General features: G+C 43.8%; 1 protein-coding gene across 1 annotated transcript in view; it reads left to right on the top strand.

Moving 5' to 3' along the window:
• The first annotated feature begins 319 nt into the window (after positions 1-319).
• The window catches only part of SMCHD1 (structural maintenance of chromosomes flexible hinge domain containing 1), a 179,689-nt gene continuing 156,370 nt past the window's right edge, over positions 320-23,638 (top strand). Inside the window, exons 1-7 of the mRNA XM_026659416.1 lie at positions 320-639; positions 16,677-16,752; positions 17,827-17,988; positions 20,478-20,560; positions 20,655-20,785; positions 22,466-22,580; positions 22,739-22,858. Coding sequence (XP_026515201.1) covers positions 460-639; positions 16,677-16,752; positions 17,827-17,988; positions 20,478-20,560; positions 20,655-20,785; positions 22,466-22,580; positions 22,739-22,858 — 867 coding nt within the window. The 5' untranslated portion in view covers positions 320-459. The remainder of the gene's footprint in view (positions 640-16,676; positions 16,753-17,826; positions 17,989-20,477; positions 20,561-20,654; positions 20,786-22,465; positions 22,581-22,738; positions 22,859-23,638) is intronic.

Genomic DNA, 23,638 nt, shown 5'->3' with positions numbered 1-23,638 from the left:
GCGCTCAGAATTCCTGGGTGAAAAATCGGGGCTTCCCTGGCTATATCATTTCCCCTCTCTATGGTGCATACTGGCACGGAAGTGACGTACGGCCCTTGGTTTCAGTCCATCCCGGGATGATTCTTTCGCGAGTTACTTCACTTCCGGGACAGAGGGAACTGCCTGGTCCCTACCCCCTAGCCCACGCTCAGCTGTTAGCTCCGCCCCTGCCAGTTCATCTCGGCGTCGCGCTCAGCCCTTCCCCTTCCGCTATTGTACTTCCGTGTCCCCCTTCCCCGGCCTAGGTTCCATCTCCAGGCCCCTCCCCTTCCCTGGGGCTCCCCAGCCCCGCCCCTTCCCCGAGGCGGCTGCCGCTCGCCGGGAGAGCAGCGCCAGGCGGGGGAGCTCGCGCGCCAGAAGCCAGGCTCAGGCAACGGCGACTGGGCAGCTTCCATCTCTACTGCTTTCTGCTTCCCCAACATGGCAGCGGTGGCGGGAGGCGACACCAGGGCTCCCGGGCCGAGCCTGTCAGGGCCGCACGGCAGCAGGGACCGGACCGTGTTCCTGTTCGACCGGCGCCGGGAGCAGGGGGACCCCAAGGAGAAAGTGCTGAGCTGCGACGAGGAGACCTACCGCGGCTTCCGCAGCGCCGTGTGCCAGGTAGCGGGGGCCCGGGCGGGCCGAACAGGGCTGCTACGACCTGCTTGTGCTGGGGGACTGGGCGCGAGGGGGCGGGGCGAGGTGGAGGCAGCGGGCTTGGAGTCCCTGGTCCTGCGCAACCGACCGACCGTTGGGCGTTCTAGCGCGCGACAACCTCGGGGGTCTGGTGCTGCCGAGCCCGGCACGTGCCGCGCTACCCCACGTGATCCTGTGTTCCTTTCTTGGAAGGGGGGGCTGCGGGGAAGGGACTGCGCCTGGTGCGCGGTGATTGCCACTGTCTGCCTGGCGAGGCGCTGAAGAGCACTGGGTCGCAGTGCGCATGGCAGGCTGGGGCTGCAGTGGCAAGTTGGTGCCCTTCCTTGTTCTACTGTTAATTCTCGGCCTCTGATGGCTGCAGCCTTGCAGATCACCACTGTGAGCTGCAGCCTCCTGGACAGAGGAAACTCATAGACCGGCTACATATTAGGAACCTCTGTGTGTGACATGTTTCAGAGGGGTAGCTGTGTTAGTTTGTATCAGTAAAAACAAGGAGGAGTCCTTGTGGCACCCTAGAGGCAAACAAATGTATTTGGGCATAAGCTTTCGTGGGATATAATCCACTTCATCAGATGCATGTGTTATGTTTCTCTGCCATTTTAAATTCATTTACGAAGTGGGGTTTTGTTGGTATGTTTTTTGTTAAAGTTTAGTTTCAGCTAATTTCTTGGGAGAGAAGAATTTGTTGGATTAAGAAACCTTGTAACTGGGAAACAAAAGTTCTCTGTTATCCGGACTGCAGCTATTTTTTTTTTCTGAGGAAAAAGTACGCGCTGGCTTTTACCTCAAGTCTTTTCCACATTTTTGAATGTGTCACTTTGTAACATAAATATTTCAATCACATTTCATTTTTATTGCAAGAAACAAGCCTGAGTTTGGGAGTGGAAAACTTTATTCTAGAAAAATAAAAGGGAAGGTCCTTATGCCTCTTAGGAAACACGAGTTATACAACTCTCTAGACCAGTGATGCCCAAACTGTGGGGTGTGTGTCCCTAGCAGGGCATGGAGGAACGTTCAGGGGATGTGTCAGGGCCCAGGCCAGCCCCCACGGGGGGTGGGGAGGGAGTGCCACCCAGCCCTGCCCCGCTCCCGACGACGACTTCTGGCGGGGTGTGGACAGATTCCATTACTGGTAGGGGGGCACGACAGAAAAAGTTTGGGGAGCACTGCTCTAGAAGCTCAGATATGAAATGGAAATGGGTGGAGGCATTTCTTATTTGAGAGAATGCCTTGTGGCTAATCAGTGGAATTAACTTGGCTGTTGACGAGATGGGAGTGGGTGGAAATATGACTGGTGAAGCAGCTTTCTAAAATTTAGAAACTTCTGGAGGTGGGTATCTGTCCTCTTTGATTCTGCTCACTGTTTTGCCATTCACTTCCTAGTTGTGTTTAAATCTTGCTGCTGCTTCCTATACCTAGGGGTCTACTTAAATTAAGGAGAAATCACATTTTCGTGGGTTGGTCATGGCATAAACAGCAAAATTTGCTATGACCAGCCCACACAAAATGTGATTTCTCAGTGTTTTTCAAACTGGGGGTCCTGACCCAAAGGGGGGGGTTGCAAGCCTACTGTAGGGGGAGGTGGTATTGCTACCCTTGCTTCTGCACTGCCTTCAGAGCTGGGCAGCCAGAGTGGTGGCTGCTGGCTGGGTGCCCAGCTCTGAAGGCAGTGTTGCTGCCACCAGCAGCAGCAGTGCAGAAGTAAGGGTGGCAATACCATGCCAACCTTACTTCTGTGCTGCTGCTGGTGACAGCACTGCCTTCAGAGCTTGGCGCCTGGCCAGCAGCTGCTGCTCTCCAGCCGCCCAGCTCTGAAGGCACAGCGGAGAGCGGCAGCTGCTGGCCGGCTGCCTGGCTCTGAAGGCTGCACTGCTGCTGGTGGTTCCCGGCCAATGGGAACCCTCCCCCCTCACCTCCAGAGCGCAGCGTGGTGTCAGAACAGGGACTTTTAATGGCCCGGTCGGCGGTGCTGACCAGTGCCACTATGACCCAATGCCTTACATTCCGTGACCCAGTACTGGCTCGCGACCCATAGTTTGAAAACCACTGCTCTATATCAACATCTAATCAAAATGTTAGGTTCAGAGAGTGACTGGCTGTTTGGGTTGGACCAGAGATGACCTACTGTGTCAGTTAAGGATATGAGTTTGGAGTTTTTTACAGTCTGCAAGAAATTCAAGATCTAGACTATTTGGTTTGTCACAGCAGTAGCAGAACCAGGAGATTTTCACTTCCAGATACCTAAGGAATGCCTATCTGCATATTTCTTCTGTTTTAAAAATATCTATGGCTTGCTTTGTCTCAAATACATTTTTAATATGCCACCTTATCATTTGGTTTTGTATTTGCTTCCGTATCTTCACAAAGTTCACTGTTGTGATGCTGGCAGCCCTTTATTGGCGGAAGTTTACTATCCTGTCCCACCTCAACTGACTTGTGCAGTTCCTTATGTGTCTATGAACACTAAGCTGTTCAGGAGTCAGAGATTCTGACTCATCTAGGTTTGTCAAACGTTGGTGTGCTGTTCAACACAAACCAGCAAAAAAAAATCTCTCCTGGGAAATGATTGATGGGGCAATTTTTCTTGCATCTCACATCAGGCCATTGAGTGCTTACCTAGCTAAGTGGATCCTCCAGATGAAATTTAACTTTCTAATCCTAATCTGTCTGACTCCATCCAATTTCACATTTTGGCCTATCTTTCAGATGTCTTGTGGAAGTCCTGGTTTCACCTTTTGATGTTAAAATCTCAAACTGAATTCATTGTCTACTCAAGCTCACTCCTCTCCCTCCACCAGTGTGAAAGCATAGTCGTCATCCCCTGGGCATTTTGTGTGACACAAGCCCCTCTCTTTGGACCCATAAATCCAGGCAGTATCCAAATCCTGTTGCTTCTTCCTTCATAACTGTGATGGAAGGTCTGGGGACCTTGTCATAAGTCATTTCTTGGTAAAAGAAATAATTGCTTGGAGAAGTTAAGCAAGAGGCCTGTCTGAATCTGGGTATAGTCAGCTGTGGTGGTCCATGCAAGGTGGTGGCTGAGCAAGGTTGTTCAGCCTTTGAAAGGTCATTATTTGCTATTGTTAGTCATCATCCCTCATTGTGCTGTCTCCTGCAGGATGAGTAATTCTCCTAGTCCTGGAGTGTTTTTGTGTAACTGGTTAGGAAAATCAGGGGAAGGGCTTAAGTAACCAAGGAGCACAGAGCAAGAGTTGGTCTCTGGACAAAAGAGAAGTTTCCAATGTCTTATTTAGATTCAGTCATGAGAACGATAAACACATCTAAGTTAAGTAAACCATTTCTTTTGTTTTATTTCATTCTTTTTTAAATTTTGTTGTTGTTGTTGGTTTATTAAGATTATTGTAGTATGGGTAATTTCACATAGACATCCCCACAGTGAAAAGCACCCCATAACCTCTAAAGGAGAGGTGCTGGAACTATACCTGCACCTCTGTCTGAGTCAGGAGGAGGCATGGGCAGAGGTGCCCTTTCTCAAAAAGTTCTGTTGCCATCAGGTTTCAGTGGCTGAACAAAGGAGAGAAGCCAAAAGACAAGGAGAAGATGAGAATTGGTGGTGGTATTGGTTAGGTCTAACAGGAGGATGACAGTTCTGCATTTGAGATTGAAAAATTTGTGTGTGTTCTGCTTTGGAATGAAAACCAACCCTTTCAACTGTTTTTGTGAAAATGGAATTGTGCAGAAAAGTTCAATTTGAGAAGAGATATCTGAATGCCTGAATGATTCATGTATGTGTAGCTTGGTGGTTAGGGGAGTGGTCTGGTACATGGGAGACACAGGTTCAAGTCCTGCCTGATTCAAAGCAGAGTTTTTCACACTAGATCACTCTGATTCTTGCAGAGCAGGGACTTGAGACTGAGTGGCCCACATCTCAGGCCACTAGGCTATAGTGTGAGGGTCTCTTTATCTTCCCTGAGCCAAAAAAACCCAAGATATTTTGATGAAGTCTTAGTTGAAACCAAAATGTTTTGATACTTTATTTTGTCAAAAAGGTTCCAACTAGCTCTAATGTTGGTCATGATCAATGTTTATAAGATCCACTCTTTCTTTAAGTATGTGTCAAGTGTGGGTCCTACTGTAGGTGTTCATGTGCACAAGATTGGATTTCTTCTGAATAGCAGTGTTCTTCATGGTCATGTATGCGTACTGTGCCTCCCATGTGAGGACATAAAAGGCTGAGTGGCCATTCTCCTCCCTCACTTTCCTCTTAACAACTGTGACAGCAAGATGGAATCCAGCGAGTGTCTAGCCTGGTACTCTATTCAGATCCCTTAAACCAGTTCTTTTCAGCTCATTTGGTGAAGAATTCTCTTTTCACACTTTAGAGAAAAAGCATGTTTCTTTAAAAAAAAATAGCGAGAATTGATTGACTCCTCTGTCATTTAGTACATCCCTGTGTATGGCACGGCAAGTCTCTTACCATCAACTTCCATGCCCCAGTGTTCAAACCCTGCCTGTCATACGACTGACTGTTCCTTATGAAGGGTGGACACAGCCAATGTCTCTTCTGCTTAGGAGAGAGTGCTTCCTGGATAACTACTCTGTGTGCAAGCTCTTCTCCGCCAGGACCTGCAAGTTCAGGGACACGCAGCTCAACCTATATCTACTTGAGCAGTCCATGTAGGTCACTTTGGACCCTGAGGGCTGACTATTATGCTCAGAGTGAGGCCAGATATACCAGAATCAGCTATACCAGTGCTCCGTCAGTCATTCTTCTTACTCTGGGATAAGGCAATGAAAATAATGTAAAAAGGACATTGGCAGAGTTGGCGTCAATAGCATCAACACCAACCTCCTCAACATGTTGGAGAAGTGCCCAATGTGTAAGACTTCAGTGCTGACAGTCTCAGCATTGAGTGCATTAGCACCAGTAATACCAGGACCAACGACTTGGCTCTTAAACAAGCTTCCCCCACTTAAGCAGCAAAGCTGGCACCTTTGCCCACTCAAACAGGATGCTGACTTGCATAGCTGGTCCAGGCATAAACTTGTTTCCAAGACCAAGGGATGTTCTCAGATGGAAGATGCAAGACACAGCTCTGCGGACAAAGTCCCTAAACGGGCAGAATGAGAGACCTAGCACCACACCTGTAACCAGTGTCCACAATGGAGTTGAGCAACAACCTCAAGTATGCTGGAGGCATCCCTATCACCCCTGGAGATATTCGCAGTCTTGAAGAGACATCCGATCCAGTAGCAGTGCCACTCTTCTGTGAGGAGAATATTCCTCCTTGCCATCCTGACTTATTCCTTCTTGTTGGTATGAAGTGGTGATCCCTCTCTTCTGCCATCAGAGAAGGACCCTAATGAAGTTATCAAGGAGCCCCTGTTCAGAGTGCAACCACTGTGCACCCAGAGCAAGTATTAATTCCTGGGGGAACAAACATATCTCTCTATAGGTGTTATAGAGGGCAAACAATTTATGAGTTTACCCTGTATAAGCTTTATACAGAGTAAAACAAATTTATTTGGGGTTTGGACCCCATTCGGAGCTGAGTATCTGAGTGCTGGAGACAGGAACACTTCTTAAGCTGTTTTCAGTTAAGCCTGCAGCTTGTGGGGGATGTGGTTCAGACCTGGGTCTGTGTTTGTACCAGGCCAGCGTGTCTGGCACAACCAGGCAGGGCACTGAAGTCCCAAGCTGCCAGGGAAAATGGGCTTAGAGGTAGTTTCAGCACATCAGGTGGCAGTTCCCAAGGGGGTTTCTGTGACCCAACCCGTCACAGGGGCCTCAGACCTATTTTAGTCCTACGACACCTCAACAAGTCTCTCATGAAGTTGAAGTTTTGCATTGTCTCCCTGGCCTCCATCATCCCTTTCCTGGATCCAAGAGACTGGTACACCGCCTCGACTTGAAGGATGCTTATTTCCATATTTCAAGGTCACAGACGTTTCCCCCGTTTCATAGTGGGTGGACACCATTTCCAGTTCACCGTGCTGCCCTTTGAATCATAGAATAGAATCATAGAATATCAGGGTTGGAAGGGACCTCAGGAGGTCATCTAGTCCAACCCCCTGCTCAAAGCAGGACCAATTCCCAACTAAATCATCCCAGCCAGGGCTTTGTCAAGCCTGACCTTAAAAACCTCTAAGGAAGGAGATTCCACCACCTCCCTATGTAACCCAGTCCAGTGCTTTGCCACCCTCCTACTGAAAAAGTTTTTCCTAATATCCAACCTAAACCTCCCCCACTGTAACTTGAGACCATTACTCCTTGTTCTGTCATCAGGTACCACTGAGAACAGTCTAGATCCATTCTCTTTGGAACCCCCTTTCTGGTAGTTGAAAGCAGCTATCAAATCCCCCCTCATTCTTCTCTTCTGCAGACTAAACAATCCCAGTTCCCTCAGCCTGTCCTCATAAGTCATGTGCTCCAGTCCCCTAATAATTTTTGTTGCCCTCCGCTGGACTCTTTCCAATTTTTCCACATCCTTCTTGTAGTGTGGGGCCCAAAACTGGACACAGTACTCCAGATGAGGCCTCACCAATGTCGAATAGAGGGGAAGGATCATGTCCCTCGACCCGCTGGCAATGCCCCTACTTATACAGCCCAAAATGCCGTTAGCCTTCTTGGCAACAAGGGCACACTGTTGACTCATATCCAGCTTCTCGTCCATTGTAACCCCTAGGTCTTTTTCTGCAGAACTGCTTCCTAGCCATTCGGTCCCTAGTCTGTAACAGTGCATGGGATTCTTCCCTCCTAAGTGCAGGACTCTGCACTTGTCCTTGTTGAACCTCATCAGGTTTCTTTTGGCCCAATCCTCTAATTTGTCTAGGTCCCTCTGTATCCTATCCCTACCCTCCAGCGTATCTACCACTCCTCCCAGTTTAGTGTCATCTGCAAACTTGCTGAGAGTGCAGTCCACGCCATCCTCCAGATCATTAATGAAGATATTGAACAAAACCGGCCCCAGGACCGACCCCTGGGGCACTCCACTTGAAACCGGCTGCCAACTAGACATGGAGCCGTTGATCACTACCCGTTGAGCCCGACGATCTAGCCAGCTTTCTATCCACCTTATAGTCCATTCATCCAGCCCATACTTCTTTAACTTGGTGTCAAGAATACTGTGGGAGACCGTATCAAAAGCTTTGCTAAAGTCAAGGAACAACACATCCACTGCTTTCCCCTCATCCACAGAGTCAGTTATCTCCTCATAGAAGGCAATTAGGTTAGTCAGGCATGACTTGCCCTTGGTGAATCCATGCTGACTGTTCCTGATCACTTTCCTCTCCTCTAAGTGCTTCAGAATTGATTCCTTGAGGACCTGCTTCATGATTTTTCCAGGGACTGAGGTGAGGCTGACTGGCCTGTAGTTCCCCGGATCCTCCTCCTTCCCTTTTTTAAAGATGGGCACTACATTAGCCTTTTTCCAGTCATCCGGGACCTCCCCCGATCGCCATGAGTTTTCAAAGATAATGGCCAATGGCTCTGAAATCACATCCGCCAACTCCTTTAGCACTCTCGGATGCAGCGCATCCGGCCCCATGGACTTGTGCTCATCCAGTTTTTCTAAATAGTCCCGAACCACTTCCTTCTCCACAAAGGGCTGGTCACCTTCTCCCCATACTGTGCTGCCCAGTGCAGCAGTCTGGGAGCTGACCTTGTTCGTGAAGACAGAGGCAAAAAAAAAAAAAATCATTGAGTACATTAGTTTTCCACATCCTCTGTTACTAGGTTGCCTCCCTCATTCAGTAAGGGGCCCACATTTTCCTTGACTTTCTTCTTGTTGCTAACATACCTGAAGAAACCCTTCTTGTTACTCTTAACATCTCTTGCTAGCTGCAACTCCAAGTGTGATTTGGCCTTCCTGATTTCACTCCTGCATGCCTGAGCAATATTTTTATACTCCTCCCTGGTCATTTGTCCAATCTTCCACTTCTTGTAAGCTTCTTTTTTGCGTTTAAGATCAGCAAGGATTTCACTGTTAAGCCAAGCTGGTCGCCTGCCATATTTACTGTTCTTTCTACACATTAGGATGTTTTTTTCCTGCAACCTCAATAAGGATTCTTTAGAATACAGCCAGCTCTCCTGGACTCCTTTCCCCCTCATGTTATTCTCTCAGGGGATCCTGCCCATCAGTTCCCTGAGGGAGTCAAAGTCTGCTTTTCTGAAGTTCAGGGTCCGTATTCTGCTGCTCTCCTTTCTTCCTTGTGTCAGGATCCTGAACTCGACCATCTCACGGTCACTGCATCCCAGGTTCCCATCCACTTTTGCTTCCCCTACTAATTCTTCCCGGTTTGTGAGCAGCAGGTCAAGAAAAGCTCTGCCCCTAGTTGGTTCCTCCAGCACTTGCACCAGGAAATTGTCCCCTACACTTTCCAAAAACTTCCTGGATTGTCTGTGCACCGCTGTATTGCTCTCCCAGCAGATATCAGGGTGATTAAAGTCTCCCATGAGAACCAGGGCCTGCGATCTAGTAACTTCTGCTAGTTGCCGGAAGAAAGCCTCGTCCACCTCATCCCCCTGGTCTGGTGGTCTATAGCAGACTCCCACCACAACATCACCCTTGTTGCTCACACTTCTAAACTTAATCCAGAGACTCTCAGGTTTTTCTGCAGTTTCATACCGGAGCTCTGAGCAGTCATACTCCTCTCTTACATACAGTGCAACTCCCCCACCTTTTCTGCCCTGCCTGTTCTTCCTGAACAGTTTATATCCATCCATGACAGTACTCCAGTCATGTGAGTTATCCCACCAAGTCTTTGTTATTCCAATGACATCATAGTTCCTTGACTGTGCCAGGACTTCCAGTTCTCCCTGCTTGTTTCCCAGGCTTCTTGCATTTGTGTATAGGCACTTAAGATAACTCGCTGATTGTCCCGCTTTCTCAGTCTGAGACAGGAGTCCTCCCCTCTTGCACTCTCCTGCTCGTGCTTCCTCCCGGTATCCCATTTCCCCACTTACCTCAGGGCTTTGGTCTCCTTCCCCCGGTGAACCTAGTTTAAAGCCCTCCTCGCTAGGTTAGCCAGCCTGCTTGCGAAGATGCTCTTCCCTCTCTTTGTTAGGTGGAGCCCGTCTCTGCCTAGCACTCCTCCTTCTTGGAATACCATCCCATGGTCGAAGAATCCAAAGTCTTCTCTCCGACACCACCTACGTAGCCATTCGTTGACTTCCACAATTCGACGGTCTCTACCCAGGCCTTTTCCCTCCACAGGGAGGATGGACGAGAACACCACTTGCGCCTCAAACTCCTTTATCCTTCTTCCCAGAGCCACGTAGTCTGCAGTGATCTGCTCAGGATCATTCTTGGCAGTATCATTGGTGCCCACGTGGAGAAGCAGGAAGGGGTAGCGATCCGAGGGCTTGATGAGTCTCGGCAGTCTCTCCGTCACATCGTGAATCCTAGCTCCTGGCAAGCAGCAGACCTCTCGGTTTTCTCGGTTGGGGCGGCAGATAGATGACTCAGTCCCCCTGAGGAGGGAGTCCCCGGTCACCACCACCCTCCTCCTTCTCTTGAGAGTGGTGGTCGTGGACCCCCCATCCCTAGGACAGTGCATCTCATGCCTTCCAATCGGTGGAGTCTCCTTCTGCTCCCTTCCCTCAGATGTATCATCTAGTCCACTCTCCACATTAGTACCTGTGGAGAGAACATGAAAACGGTTGCTTACCTATATCTCCATTGCTGGTACATGGACGCTCCTCTTTCTTCTTCTGGAGGTCACATGCTGCCAAGTTTCTTCACCGTCCCTCAGTTGCCTCTGCGCAACCTGCTCTGAGTCCTCAGAATGTTGTGCCTGTAGAAGCATATCCTGATGTCTGTCCAGGAAATCTTCATTTTCTCGTATGCAACTCAGGGTCGATACTTGTTTCTCCAGACCTCGAACCTTCTCTTCCAATATGGAGACCAGCTTGCACTTTGGCCTCTCTTCAGTCCCAAGAGTATGCACAAAATGTCTGGTGCCAGTGGCCCCTTACCTGAGACATGGAGGGGTCCAGGTCTTCTCGTATCTTGATGATTGGCTCATCAAGGGCAGATCTCCGGAACAAGTGCAGAGGAGCCCCGATCTGGTGATCTTCACCTGCCGCGACCTGGGCCTGTTGATGAATGACAAAAAAGTCCACTTAAGTCCAGTGCAATGGGTAAAGTTCATTTGGAGCAGTCCTCAACTCCATGCAAGCCAGAGCCTTCCTTCTGGAGGCATGTTTTCAGGCCATGTCGGACCTGATCTTCCATGTGAAGAACCACCCGCTCACCGTGGCTCGCACCTGACTAGTTGTTGGGCCACATGGCCACGTGTACATACGTGGTTGGTCATGCTTGGCTCCATCTCCGGCCTCTGCAAGCGTGGCTGGTGTCGGTCTACATTCTCAACTGGCACGACCTAGAGCGGGTAATCGAGGTGCCGGATCGCATCCGGTCGTCCCTGGATTGGTGGTTGGACCCTGGGTCGGGGTTGGAGGGAGTTCCCTTTGTGGCCCTGTTAGCGACCCTGGTCTCTGATGCTTCGGATGTGGGCTGGCGAGCACACCTGGGCCAGCAGTACGCAGGGCTGCTGGTTGCAGGACGATCTGGCCCTCCATAATCAACGTCAGGGAACTCAAAGCGGTTTGCCTAGCCTGCCAGGCTTTCTTGCTCCTCCTGAAGGGTAAGGCGGTGCAGGTTCTGATGGAGTTGGCCTAAACTCTCTTGAATCTGTCAAGGGCTACATTAAAGTCTCTGGAGATTTATCTGCTGGCATCCTACAGAAAGCCTTACAGATATCAACCCAAACAAAGGCAGAGTACACCTTACTTCTGGGACTGACAGACTGAATATCAGCAACAGAAGAAACCTAGTACTCCAGGAGACGCCCCTCTTCTGCCTCCTTGACCATCCCAGCTCCCCCTGAGACGGTAGGTTTAACAGGAATGTCGAGAGCCACAACTAAGCTAATCTGAAGTCTACACCAACCTTCTGGAACCAATTGCTACATTCTATCGGGCCTGGGCAGCTATCACAGCTGACAAATGGGTATTGGTTATCATTGCCCAAGTCTGTCCTATACAGTTCCATTCACTACCATCCTCTTTTCATAGACTCTTCTAATGAGAGTCTTTTACAAACAGAAGTGGACTAATTGCTTTGTCTTGGATCAGTAGAAGAGAATGTGAGAATAAAGGGGCGGAGTCTTCTCCCTATACTTCTTTATTCCAAAGAAGAAAAGGAGGTCTTTGACCTACCTTAGGCCTGAAGAGACTGAACAAATATATATGCCACCTCAGATTCAAGGTGGTAACACTGTTTCCTCCATCGAGCTCTCCAGGTCATCACAGACCATAGAGTTCATAGGAGCCCTAATTGACTTTGGTTCAGTGAGAGCATGCTCTCCCTGAAGACAGGTTCCTGTCCATGCAAACACTGGTGCATGGGATAGAAGAAAACATGTCTACAATGGTATGCTTGTGTCTGGGGCTGCTATGCCATATGTCTGCATGCAGGTACATGGTGCCAGTTGCTAGACTTCAATCTGAGCCAGAGTTAGAGCAGTCGCAGGTGGTAGAGAGAACCTGTAAACATGCATGGAGAGGTACCATTCTCTGAACAAGACTGTAATCACTGATGTGTCTGATACAGGTGAGCAGGTCCACCTGGGCCACCTTCAAATACGGGGACATAGTCCCCAGAGGATATTGGGTTCCATATGAACATCCTTCTGCATAGTCTTCCTACTTGTTCTGCAAAACTTCATACTGCATATCTTGATGCATAATGCCTTGTGATGCACTGTATAAACAAGCAGAGAGGCACACGCTCCTCTCTCTTATGCCTGGAAGCTATTAGACCCTGGACATACCACCAACAGTTGATAACATTATGGCTCTTCATCTCCCAGGTGTCAGCAACAAACTGGCAGACGTCCTGATCAGACAGTTGGTCACCACTCACAAGTGGTTGTTGTGGAAGTCCATCATAGAGATGATATTCCTATGTTGGAGGACCCTGATGATAGAGCTGTTCACCGCCAATGTCAATTCCAAGTGCTAGAACTTTCGTTCTAGAGAGGAGGCGAGTCCAGGATCATTACCAAACACCTTCCTTCTCATGAGAGCCTATTACAAACATGAAAAAGGCCTCTTGTATGCCTTTCCATCGATTCCCTTGAACTCCAGGATCATTTCCAAAATCAAAGGAGACAAAGCCATTATCATAGTTTGATACGGGGCAAGGCCATTTCGGCTGACAGACTATTACAAATGTCCATCCTGCCTCCAATCCAACTCCCAGATTTCTTGGACCTGATTTTACAATACCATGGCCAGATATACCATCCAGACCTGAAGTCACTGCAACTGAGGGTGTGGCTGTTGACTGGCTGGTGAAATACTACAGACAAAGACTTCCTGTTACAGGTCTAGGAAATACTAACACAGAGCAGGAAAGCATCTACCAGAAGAATGTATTTGTCTAAAAGGAAAAGTTTCTCAATATTGGCAGTCCCACATGGTCTGGACTCGTTCCTGCAGACCATCAACTACTTATTGCACTTAAAACAGGTAGGCCTTTTGCTCAGCTCTATTACAGTCCACCTTATGGTGATTTTAGCTTTCCATCTGCCTATAGGTCGTTCTTGGTGTTTACTCATCCCAAGATATCAAGTTTCTCAAGTGACTATTACACACTGACTATTACAACACTCACCAGTCAAAGAACCAGCTCCTGCCTGGGACCTCAATCTGGTTCATCTGAGACTTGTGAAGCCTCCATTTGAACGTCTGTCAGATTGCTCCCTGCACCACCTCACTCCAGACAGACTTCCTAATGGTTATTACTTCAGTCAGGAATAGTCAGTGAGCTTCAGCCACTTATATCTGAACCACATCTATAAAACATTCCATAGGAATAAGATGGTGCTGCAACTGCACCTGTTTATTCATAAGGTGGTCTGAAAATTTTTCACCTAAATCAGTTGATCAACCTGTCTGTCTTCTTAAGTTCTTCCCAAAGCCACACTCTGCATCAGGAGAAAAGAGAGACACACTAGACTTTGCTTTACTACATTGATTGAACCAAATTAATCAGACTGTTGACCTGTCTGTTTAGAGCTATGGCTGTTTTTTCTAAAGTCAAGCCATTTCCTTACAGAGGATAACAAAATAGGTAACACATGTGCTGGTATACCTCTCCTGCCAGACTTCAAGGCTCACTCCACCAGAGTTCAAGTGATATTCTTGGCCTGCGTCAGCAATGTGTGTTTTTCTGAGACTTGAACAGTGATTGTAGTACTGCTCTCACAAACTTGGCATCAGCTATGGCAGCTAAGTACAATGCATAATGCTTCAACTGATGAAGTTGCTACTTCTCATTCCCACCACCTAAGAGGATACTACTTGCCAGTCATCTACATAGAGATCTATACTGACACTTGAAGAATCAAGAACAGTTGCCTATCTACAGGAACTTATTCTTCAAAATGTTGTCAGTGTGGCTACTATGACCCGGCCTCTGTTCCTGCTTTTTTTGGGTTCCCAGCTACCACAGGCTTCAAATTGTGAGGGGATGGTGGAATGTTGCAGCTGCTCTGCCCTTTATGGCTTTGCATGAGAGCTTGAGGAGGTGCAAGGTGCATGTGTGGCCACAGAGGACACCGCTATGCAAAAAATTCTGAGCTTGTTCACGTGAGACCCATGTACACTTAACCATGAGGTCCACAGTGACTACAAAACCTCAAAGAATCACAGTCACAGTAGGTTAAATAATCATACTTTCCTTTCTGTCTACATTGCCAAAATTCTTGTCCAGTCTGTTATCCCTCCCTCTTTGTGTAATGCAGCTTCTCTCTGGTCCTGGTCCTCCTGCCATACATCTTGCCCCCTCACATCTGTCAAAAATGCTACAGCTAAGATCATTGTTTTGGCCAGTTGATTTGACTGTCTCATTCCTGTCCTTCCACCTTTTCCATTGCATCAAATAAAATCTGCTTGTCCTCTGAAGGCCTTCCACTCAACTTTATCATTGTCCACCACGCTTTCTGCTCTGCAATCAGTGCCAAGCTTCTTTGTCCATTTTCCTGTTTTTCCTACAAGTACTTTCATGCTTCCTTCTGTGCTGCTCCTTATGTATAGAATAACCTTCTCAAATTTAATTCATAAAGCCATGACCTTGTCCTTCAAAGCTGTTAACACATGTTTCTCTTGAGATGTTTATTATTGTAATGGCCGGGGCATGGGCAGCTGGCCCCGTGTTCGCAGGGCTGGGATTGAATTCAGGAGTTGGGACAGGTTGCCAAGTCAAGAGACTAGTACTATGGTCAAGCTGAGCTGGAGTTGAAGGCAGGAGACAGGACTAGTTAGTAAGCCAAGTGAGGCAGGGGTCAAAGGCAGGTGTCCAAGACTGGATGAAAGGCAAGGTCTGTAGCGATAGCGAGTGTGAGTCTTCATTGTTCCTGAGAGGGCTGACTAGGCGAACTTCCTGGTTTAAATAATTGGTGTGGACCAATCAGGCGGCCACAGGGTTCTGTTCTGGTGTCTTTGGGAGGTACTGCAGGAAGTACCAAACTGTCCAGTAATTGTTGGATACTACTCAACCCAGCTCCTCAGTGGAAGTGTTAAATCACCCAGGACCGTGCAACCTTGGGTTCTAGAGCCTGCCAATCCTTACTGACTGAAACATATTTTTTAGATCAGTATCTTCCGTCTGTTTGGCAGAATGAAATAGTTTGGCATTTTGTAGCACCTGCTCTACTGCTCCAGCTGTTATGGCATTACCCAGTTGCTCTCCTGTGCTGTGATGCTGCTTCTTCTTTGTCAGTGGCATTGATCTGGCTCTTTAGAGTATTTGTTGTTTTGGCATGCTGGCAAGATTTTCCTCAGGAGTGTAAGCAACAGACGGGAAATGGTGACATTTAATAGTTTACAAATATCAAACTTGAAGGGAATTTCATGGGACAAAGAAAATGCATTTTTGTAGCCTCTTCCAAATTTGTTGCAAACAATGGAGATGTTGGAGCTTCTTAGGGAAAGAATCTGTTCTAATAGAAAAGGTTAGGCAACCTAAATATAAGGGTTGATATCCACTCTCCTTATAATAAAGTAGTGCATGTTTAATCTGCTTTTGCTAAACTTGTATGCTAATGGGTATTCAGTTTACAGGATCCCGTGAGGGTTGTGGGAAGCGTTCGGCATCCTAATGAATAGTTAAATTAAGATATTTACTAGGTGTGCAGCATCATTTTTAAGTGACAAATAAGATGTTTGTATATATTAGAAGTATAGAAAATACAGAAGTTACTATATCAAAGAAAAGTACACATTTATTCAAACTAGTGAGTACAAATTTTGAAGAAAGCTATAGCAGAGATTGATATAGTTAAGAGGTAATGAAGGTTGTCAGAGGTATGTCAGGCTTATGATAATACCAAAAATGTATTTTTAAACTTGGAAAGGAGAAAAGTTTGATGGGACTTGACTGCAATATTCAAAATTAGAGTATTATAAAAAACTGATTTTTATTTTTTATTTTATTTATTTTAATGTGAGAACAAATGGCCACTTTGAATGAAGATGCTATTTTAGGAAAAGTAAAAGAAATGCCATTTTAACTGAAGTATAATTCCCTTTGTGTGGATATTGTAGTCAGATACTAGGCATGGGTTATTTCATGATCATTAATATTTGTAGCTATGCAGTTTAAATTACGGTTATTCATATTTCATGTGTCAGGTTCTAAGATGATTGCCTACAAGACAGTGTCTCCTTGCGCAAAGCCTTGCACAGCTGTCTAGTTGATGGTGCTTAAATCATGTAAGGAAACCTCGCATACCAGAGCATTCTGCAAAGATGTAACAGCAAGTGAAAAAGAGCTCCTTGGAATTGGATTGTATTCTGTCAATTCGTAAAGTAATGTTGAGGGCAAAATATTGCATATTTGATCATTGTTCATGCATCAATGACAAAATGAATGGAAAGGAGACCATTCTTTTTAAATTTTTCTTTCTTTTTATCTATCCTTCACTTTATGTAACAGCTGATTTTTATAACTGGCTTTTTTACGATTTTGTAGGCATTCTGCATTTCTGCTGAAGATAACTTTGTTATCACAACAACCAATAGAAAAGAGGTTACAGATGACAACTTCAGTAAGTGTAATATATTATTTACCATAAATCTCACTCCAAAACAGCTGTCCAGTGCATAACTGTATCAAAACCATAACAATGTTATTTGTATTCCTATGCTACATATACAATAGCAAATGGAAGTGCAAAGCTTCTTTATATAATAAAGCCTTGCAAAATTGTTACGAAAATCCATCTTGGAACAAATTTCACACACACACTGTTTTTGATGATGGAAACTATTATTTAGTTGTCTGTCATCAGATAAAGTACTTCCATGTGCTAAGTATAATTTGCAATGTTGTCAAATGTATAGTTAAGGTTAGTATTTTTATTTTGCAATTCTAAATAATGCCAACTCTTCCAGGAACCATTGGGGCACTGAAAAACTAACAAAGTGGTTAAGTTACATGATAAGTAATGTCTGCCAAATGACATCTCATTCTATGTGAAGCTTACATTCTTATGTAAATAGAGCAAAAAGTGGGGTTAGCTAAGCATACCTGGATAGTGACACACAACATTTTGTAACTGTTACACAGATCAGTCTTTTACTGTGACTGTAACTAAGCTGTTTTCTTGTAGTGGATTTATTATAACGTTAGCAGGTGAGGAACACTATAGGTAAAGTTGAAAAAGTATTTCCAATATAACTGTATACATTTGTTTACTTACTTTTCTAAGTTTGTGGGGTTTTTTGGTTTTTGGCCACACTTTTGTTTTGCTTCGGTTTAATCAAAAGGTAATCTTTGCTGCAAAACTGGAAGGAAATCTCAGTCTTTTTGGCTATGACAAAATGCTTTCTCCACTGTACGTTATAGTGTTATGTTTTTCATTCGGCTAATAAAAGTCTAAACTTTGAAATTGCAAAGATAGTGTGTCAGTACTTCCAATTGAAGTACTAACTTTATTAAGTTTGGGGATATGAAAAGCTTTTGAATTAAGTTACTGTTCCTCCTTGGAACATTTCATAGATAGTTTTAACGTCTGATGAACCTCTTTTCTCTTTCCACTATCTTCCAGATTTTGGGGCAGGAGTTTACCAATATCTGGAGGGATTTTTCCTTTTTATTTAATATTTTAACTCCATTGCAGGTGAAATTGTTCAAGAAGGGGTTACTTTGTATTTGCTACAGTCAGTTGATCAGACACTACTTTCAGCAACAAAGGAGCGAATTGACTTCCTACCACACTATGACACACTTATCAAAAGTGGCATGTATGAATATTATGCTAGTGAAGGGCAAAATCCTTTGCGTAAGTATTCAGATTTTTTTATAATCTAAAAACTGTTTTTCATGTATTATTAATCATCATTTACCTTAGAAGGACCTTCTTGAGCAAGGCATTTCTTGTCTTTAATAATTTCACTTGTATTTTACCTTTTGTCACTTCGGTTGGAGCATTTAAACTTAAGTTTTTTCAGTTTAAGTTCACCTTTACTTTTAAACTCCTGGTTTAGAAAGTGACTCTAAAAATAGCATCATGAAGTTCCAAGTTTACTGCATTTGTTACTTGCAGAAGAAATTTTCTTATTTTACAAGCAAAAATATTTTGTTGAGAATTTTGCAAACTAAGCCAGAGATATGAAAGCCCAGCCTTTCTTTCTAGTGCCTGCACTTGTAGTAGATTTTGTATTTTGAACTTATTGATGCATGAGTCTGAGTACAAGCCTGCTCGCTGTCCCTATCAGTGTTTTGGCTCTTCTGGGCTGACAGGATTAAAAAATAGAAACTAGTTATCTTTGTTAATAAAGTAAGCTGATGTACTCTTTAAAGAAGGTGTCACTTGTATATTGGTCATTTTTCTGATCATTGCTGCATTTCAAGGTACAAATTAATTTGTGTACCAACTTAATTAAATATTACTAAACTTTTGCTTTCTTTATTTAGTATGCATGTCCTTCTAGGCTCATAACTGCCTAGAAAAATCACAGTCGTAGAACTATATGCACATCACTTCATGCATGGAATTCTGGATTATAATAAGATGTGGCTCACAACTATCCCTATTTCTTTTCGCCAGCAGCAAACACCAATTACTCACAATCTTTTGGATTACCATATTCCTATTTTCTTCTGCAGTTTTGGTTTAGTCTGTTGATGACTATTATTGTGGCAGTTGGAGTGTTTGGGAACATAGGAAAAGACTTACTGGTTTAGACCAGTAGTTCATATCTCCAACAGTGGCCAGTACCAGGTGCCTTAGAGGAAGGTGCAAGAGCCCAGCAGTAGGCAATTATGGAATAACCCGCACACAGGGAAAGTTTCTTCCTAATCCCCATTTCAAATTAGTTTATTTCCTGAAGCAATAAGGGTTTATAACCCTTTCAAAGACTATTTATTTTAATGTATACTATTTTACGTCTGGATGACATTATTCATGTGTGTGTCCTGTTCTTTCTATTGAATACTGCATAGCCCTTTTCCTCTATGGTATGTTGTGGCAATGAGTTTCACAGACTAATTGTATGTTCTGTGGGAAAAGTATTTCTTCTTAACAGTTTTAAATGTGCTGCCTTTCAATTTAATTGAATACCCACTGTTTTAGTATTAGAGAGGGTGAATAGACATGCCTGATCTGCTCTCTGTAAACTATTCATTATTTTGTGTACCATTATCTTGTCCAGTCTTATAGATCTCCTTTAAGGTAAACTGTCCTAATCTTTTCAAACACTCTTTATTATAGAGGTTTTTTCATGTTTCTTATCACTTGTTGCCCATCCCCTCCTTCTGTGATATCTTCTTTTGAGGTGGAATTACCAGAAAGTAACATCTTATGACAGATTGTTCTAAATCATGGCATTTTAATTTTTATTATTGCTCATCATCACTTTATGCACTCTAATATTTTGTTTGCTTTTTTGATTGTTGCTGCACACTGAGCAAAGGTATTCACTGAGCAATGATGTCCCATTCTTTTTTACTGAGATGTTAAAAGTTGTCTGAGAAGTTCCGATTACTTCTTCCAGTGTGTGTTGCCTTGCATTTGTCAAATCTGCTATTGTACTTCCATTCACCAAATTTTTTAGCTCCCTCTGCAATTTTCTTCATCTTCTGTGGTCTTGACTAAACTTAAATAATTTTTTTTTCTGTAAATTTTGCCACCTGTGCCCAATCCCTTTTTTAATGAATCCAGACTGTCCCATAAAATTTTGTAGATGAAAGGCAGTCTGTTAAACACTTGATGTCCCAGAAATTCATTCCTGATTGTGATAACTGATCCAGAGTATGTTCCACCAATGAATAAGGAGAAACGGGTTTGTCTCCTGTGTTGGGGGTGGGGATGGGGAACCCCTTTAATTCAGTTATGTTCCCAACCATAACTAATGGCCACTTGCCTGGTAGGGGACTTGAATATGCTCAGCAAACACTAATAAACACACATGAATGAACCTTAAAACAGGTGATGGTGGATCAAGTACACCTCTACCCCAATATAACACGAATTCGGATAGAACGCGGTAAAGCAGCGCTCGGGGGGAGGGTGGGAGGAGGGGCTGCGTGCTCCAGCAGATCAAAGCAAGTTCAATATAACGCGGTTTCACCTATAACGCGGTAAGATTTTTTTGGCTCCCGAGGACAGCATTCTATCGGGGTAGAGGTGTATTTTTCATTGTCAGTCATATATTGCCCACACTTATCTTGGGAGTCATGCCCAGGGAACACTGGTTCAAGTGTGGGGGTATTTTCCTACTGCTACTTTTAGAGATCAATAATTACTAACAATTTTTTCTTTTTCCTTAGCATTTGCCTTTGCTGAGTTGATTGACAATTCTTTGTCAGCTACTTCTCGAAATACTGGTATTCGAAGCATACAGATAAAATTGGTAAGATACAAAAGGAATACTCTATCTTATACTCTATTCAAATTTAGGATTTCATGTATTCATTTTGGTTCTCCTTGTTTTTCTTTCCAAACAGTTATTTGATGAGTCTCAAGGAAAACCAGCTGTTGCTGTGATTGATAATGGAAGAGGGATGACTTCTAAGCAGCTTAACAACTGGGCTGTGTATAGATTATCAAAATTTACAAGACAAGGTGACTTTGAAAGGTTAGAAAGCTTTATACATTGTTTTTAATCACAGAACTGAAAAACTGACAAGTTGTGAAGATCTTTACAGAGTATATTTTTTAAAATAGAGAATTACTAATATCAGGCTTCATGTCTGGGTATGTTGCATTGCTGTAGCCCAGCTGAGAGGTGATGAAGATATGAAAAACTGAGGTCAGGTCATTGTTCACTAGGACGGGATAGAGTGCCCAAAGCAACTGGAGATGGTAGAAATTGTTACTCGTGGATGCTGCTATATTAGGGTTTAGTGCCAGTGGGGAATCCAGGAACATACCTAAGCTATGCACCGAATTAGCCAATTGTGGATGGGTGCCTACAACCAAAAGAGACTGCACTGTGTTCTACAAATTATGTTATGACAGTAATTCACATCTTGCTTCTATTTCGGACTGCTTCAATTTGAAATGCAGATCAACCTATCCATTTCTATTATAGGAACAAAGGATTTGCCAAACCAGATGAGTTTGTCCATCAAGTTCCATATCTTTGGAGTCAGGCTTAAGTATTGGGGGCACCTGCAGCTACCTCTGTCACACCACATTAGAATTGGGCATTTGACAGTCAAAAATAATTGGTCAAATACTGGTCAAATAATTTTAAAGCATTAATTTATTGGAACAGTAACAAAAACGACTTCATGGTCTCCAATAGACTTAGCCTTAAATATATACATACTTATGCCGAATTACAAAAAACAAGTTACTTAATTGTTATTTTAACTTAAAAAAAAAAAACCCCACACAATGAAATGAAGTTTTAAAAAAATGAAAGAATGGTACCATGACTGTGGTCAAATAGTAGGTGGTCAGTTCATATTATTTGACCGGTCAGTTGACTGGCTTGCCAAACCTGCACCATATTCAAAAGGATGTCCAGCAACCTTTCTCATCTTCCTGACCCAAAAATCTGTGGTGAAAAAGGGGCTGTGTTATGAAGAGAAATTAACTTCCTAGTCTGTTTCTTTATAGCGGTTCCATGTACTGTATGCAAAGGGGAAACTATGCTAGGATTAATCCTGTCGTCTTTTACCATTCTGTCATCTTAAGTTTCTGTATAATGGCTATCATCATGGTATCTCAAATGTTTTTAACACAGATCTGGCAATTATGAGAAATATTTTTAAGACTGTGCCTTATGTCTTTATAAAAAGAACTGGATGCAGAAGGAAACTGACTGCACCGAGTCATTTTCCTTCTGTAGTTTGTAGGGGGCCTATGGGTATGAACAAAATGGTTATAAGAATAAAGGTAATTCAAATAAGAGTTAAAATTCAGAAAACCAAACAGAGACTTACTCTGCCACAGGAAGGGCAGAAAAATTGTATACGTGGCTCATTGGGGAGAGGCGAGGGGAAACCTATAAACAGTTTTGCTAGGAAGTCATGTTAATCAGAATACCTTGTGACCTACATGTTTCAGTTTAAGTAATCAACTTTGTTTTTTCTTTTTAGAGATTGATAAAACTACAACCTGGATATTAGTTACAGTGTTAAATGTATGCTCTTAACATAGATCTGAGGTCTTGAATGAGAAATGTTGTGAATGAAAAACTTTAGGGACTGTGATGATTACAGGAGGTGTTTAATAAAAATGTTTATCCTTGAGCAGTTTTGTGATGTTTGTTTTGAAAAAAGTATTAAAGACAGTTTTTTGTTTTTAGTGATCATTCAGGATATGTACGCCCTCCTCCAGTGCCTCGCAGCTTAAATAGTGACATCTCATATTTTGGTGTTGGAGGCAAACAAGCTGTGTTCTTCATTGGGCAGTCTGCCAGAGTAAGTAGAATGATCTCCATATTTTAATTATTAGCATTTCTTTACACAGTGACATTGAGGTAATTCATCTGCTACCACATAACTGAACTGTCTTATTAATAACTCATTTTGGTGTCCTACTGTGATTTTTAAATTTATTTTTCTTTAATACTTAACAGATGATAAGCAAACCTGCAGATTCTCATGATGTCCATGAGCTTTTCCTTTCTAAAGAGGATTTTGAAAAGAAGGAGAAAAACAAAGAAGCAATATACAGTGGATACATTAGAAACAGAAAGGTAAAGTAACGTTTTTTTAAGTGAACATCTTTCCTAGGCAAACTAGTTTGTTTTATATAGTATACCTATAACAGTTCTCCAGGCATACGTATGTCACATGCGCACACTTTGTGTCTGGGGTATAAAAGTTAATAAAGTGAACTTAATGGCAGTATATTGTAAGGTTTTCTCACTTGTGGTTCTTCTACCATGTATTATAACCCAAAGGATTGATGAGTCAGTAAGTAATGCTTTTTCTGTCTGAGTCACTGTGCTGTTTTGAGGTACTATCTGGAGAAAAATGCTTTAGCATTGTTATTACTAACAACTGCAAATGTGCTGGCTTAGTACCAAACATAAAAAGAAAATATCCCAGCTTCAAGAGTTTATAGTCTAAATTAGAGAAAAAAGAGTACATTCCAAACCAAAATATTATACATGAAATATACATTATTTATAGGTGAAAGGTTCACAGGGGTTTTTTGTTTGTTGTTCGTTTTGAACCTGGATGATTTATCATTGAAAAGCTTGTGGAAGTAAAGAGCCAAGGAGGAATTTGAATGGTCAGTTCTACCCTGTTCCATTTTCGTGACATTTTGGAAGAAGAATTAAAAATGAGAGTGAGAGGAAAGACAGTAAAGTCTAAGGAGAGAGGCTCAAAAGGAGTGTAGTAAGAAAGAAATGAGACCAAAGATGTAGGCAGGGGCACAGCTGGAGGCACCTTGACGATGATAAAGGGCTTGAATTTTGATTTGGAAGTCTGAGAAGCCAGTGAAGAAATTTAGAGGGGAGACTGATGTG

Source organism: Terrapene carolina, unplaced genomic scaffold (genome assembly GCF_002925995.2).
Source record: "Terrapene carolina triunguis isolate 2854851 unplaced genomic scaffold, T_m_triunguis-2.0 Scaffold58, whole genome shotgun sequence".
In the NCBI taxonomy this organism is placed as follows: Eukaryota; Metazoa; Chordata; order Testudines; family Emydidae; genus Terrapene; species Terrapene triunguis.
Note: the sequence above shows the minus strand (reverse complement) of the source record. Positions and strands in the feature narration are given on the sequence as shown.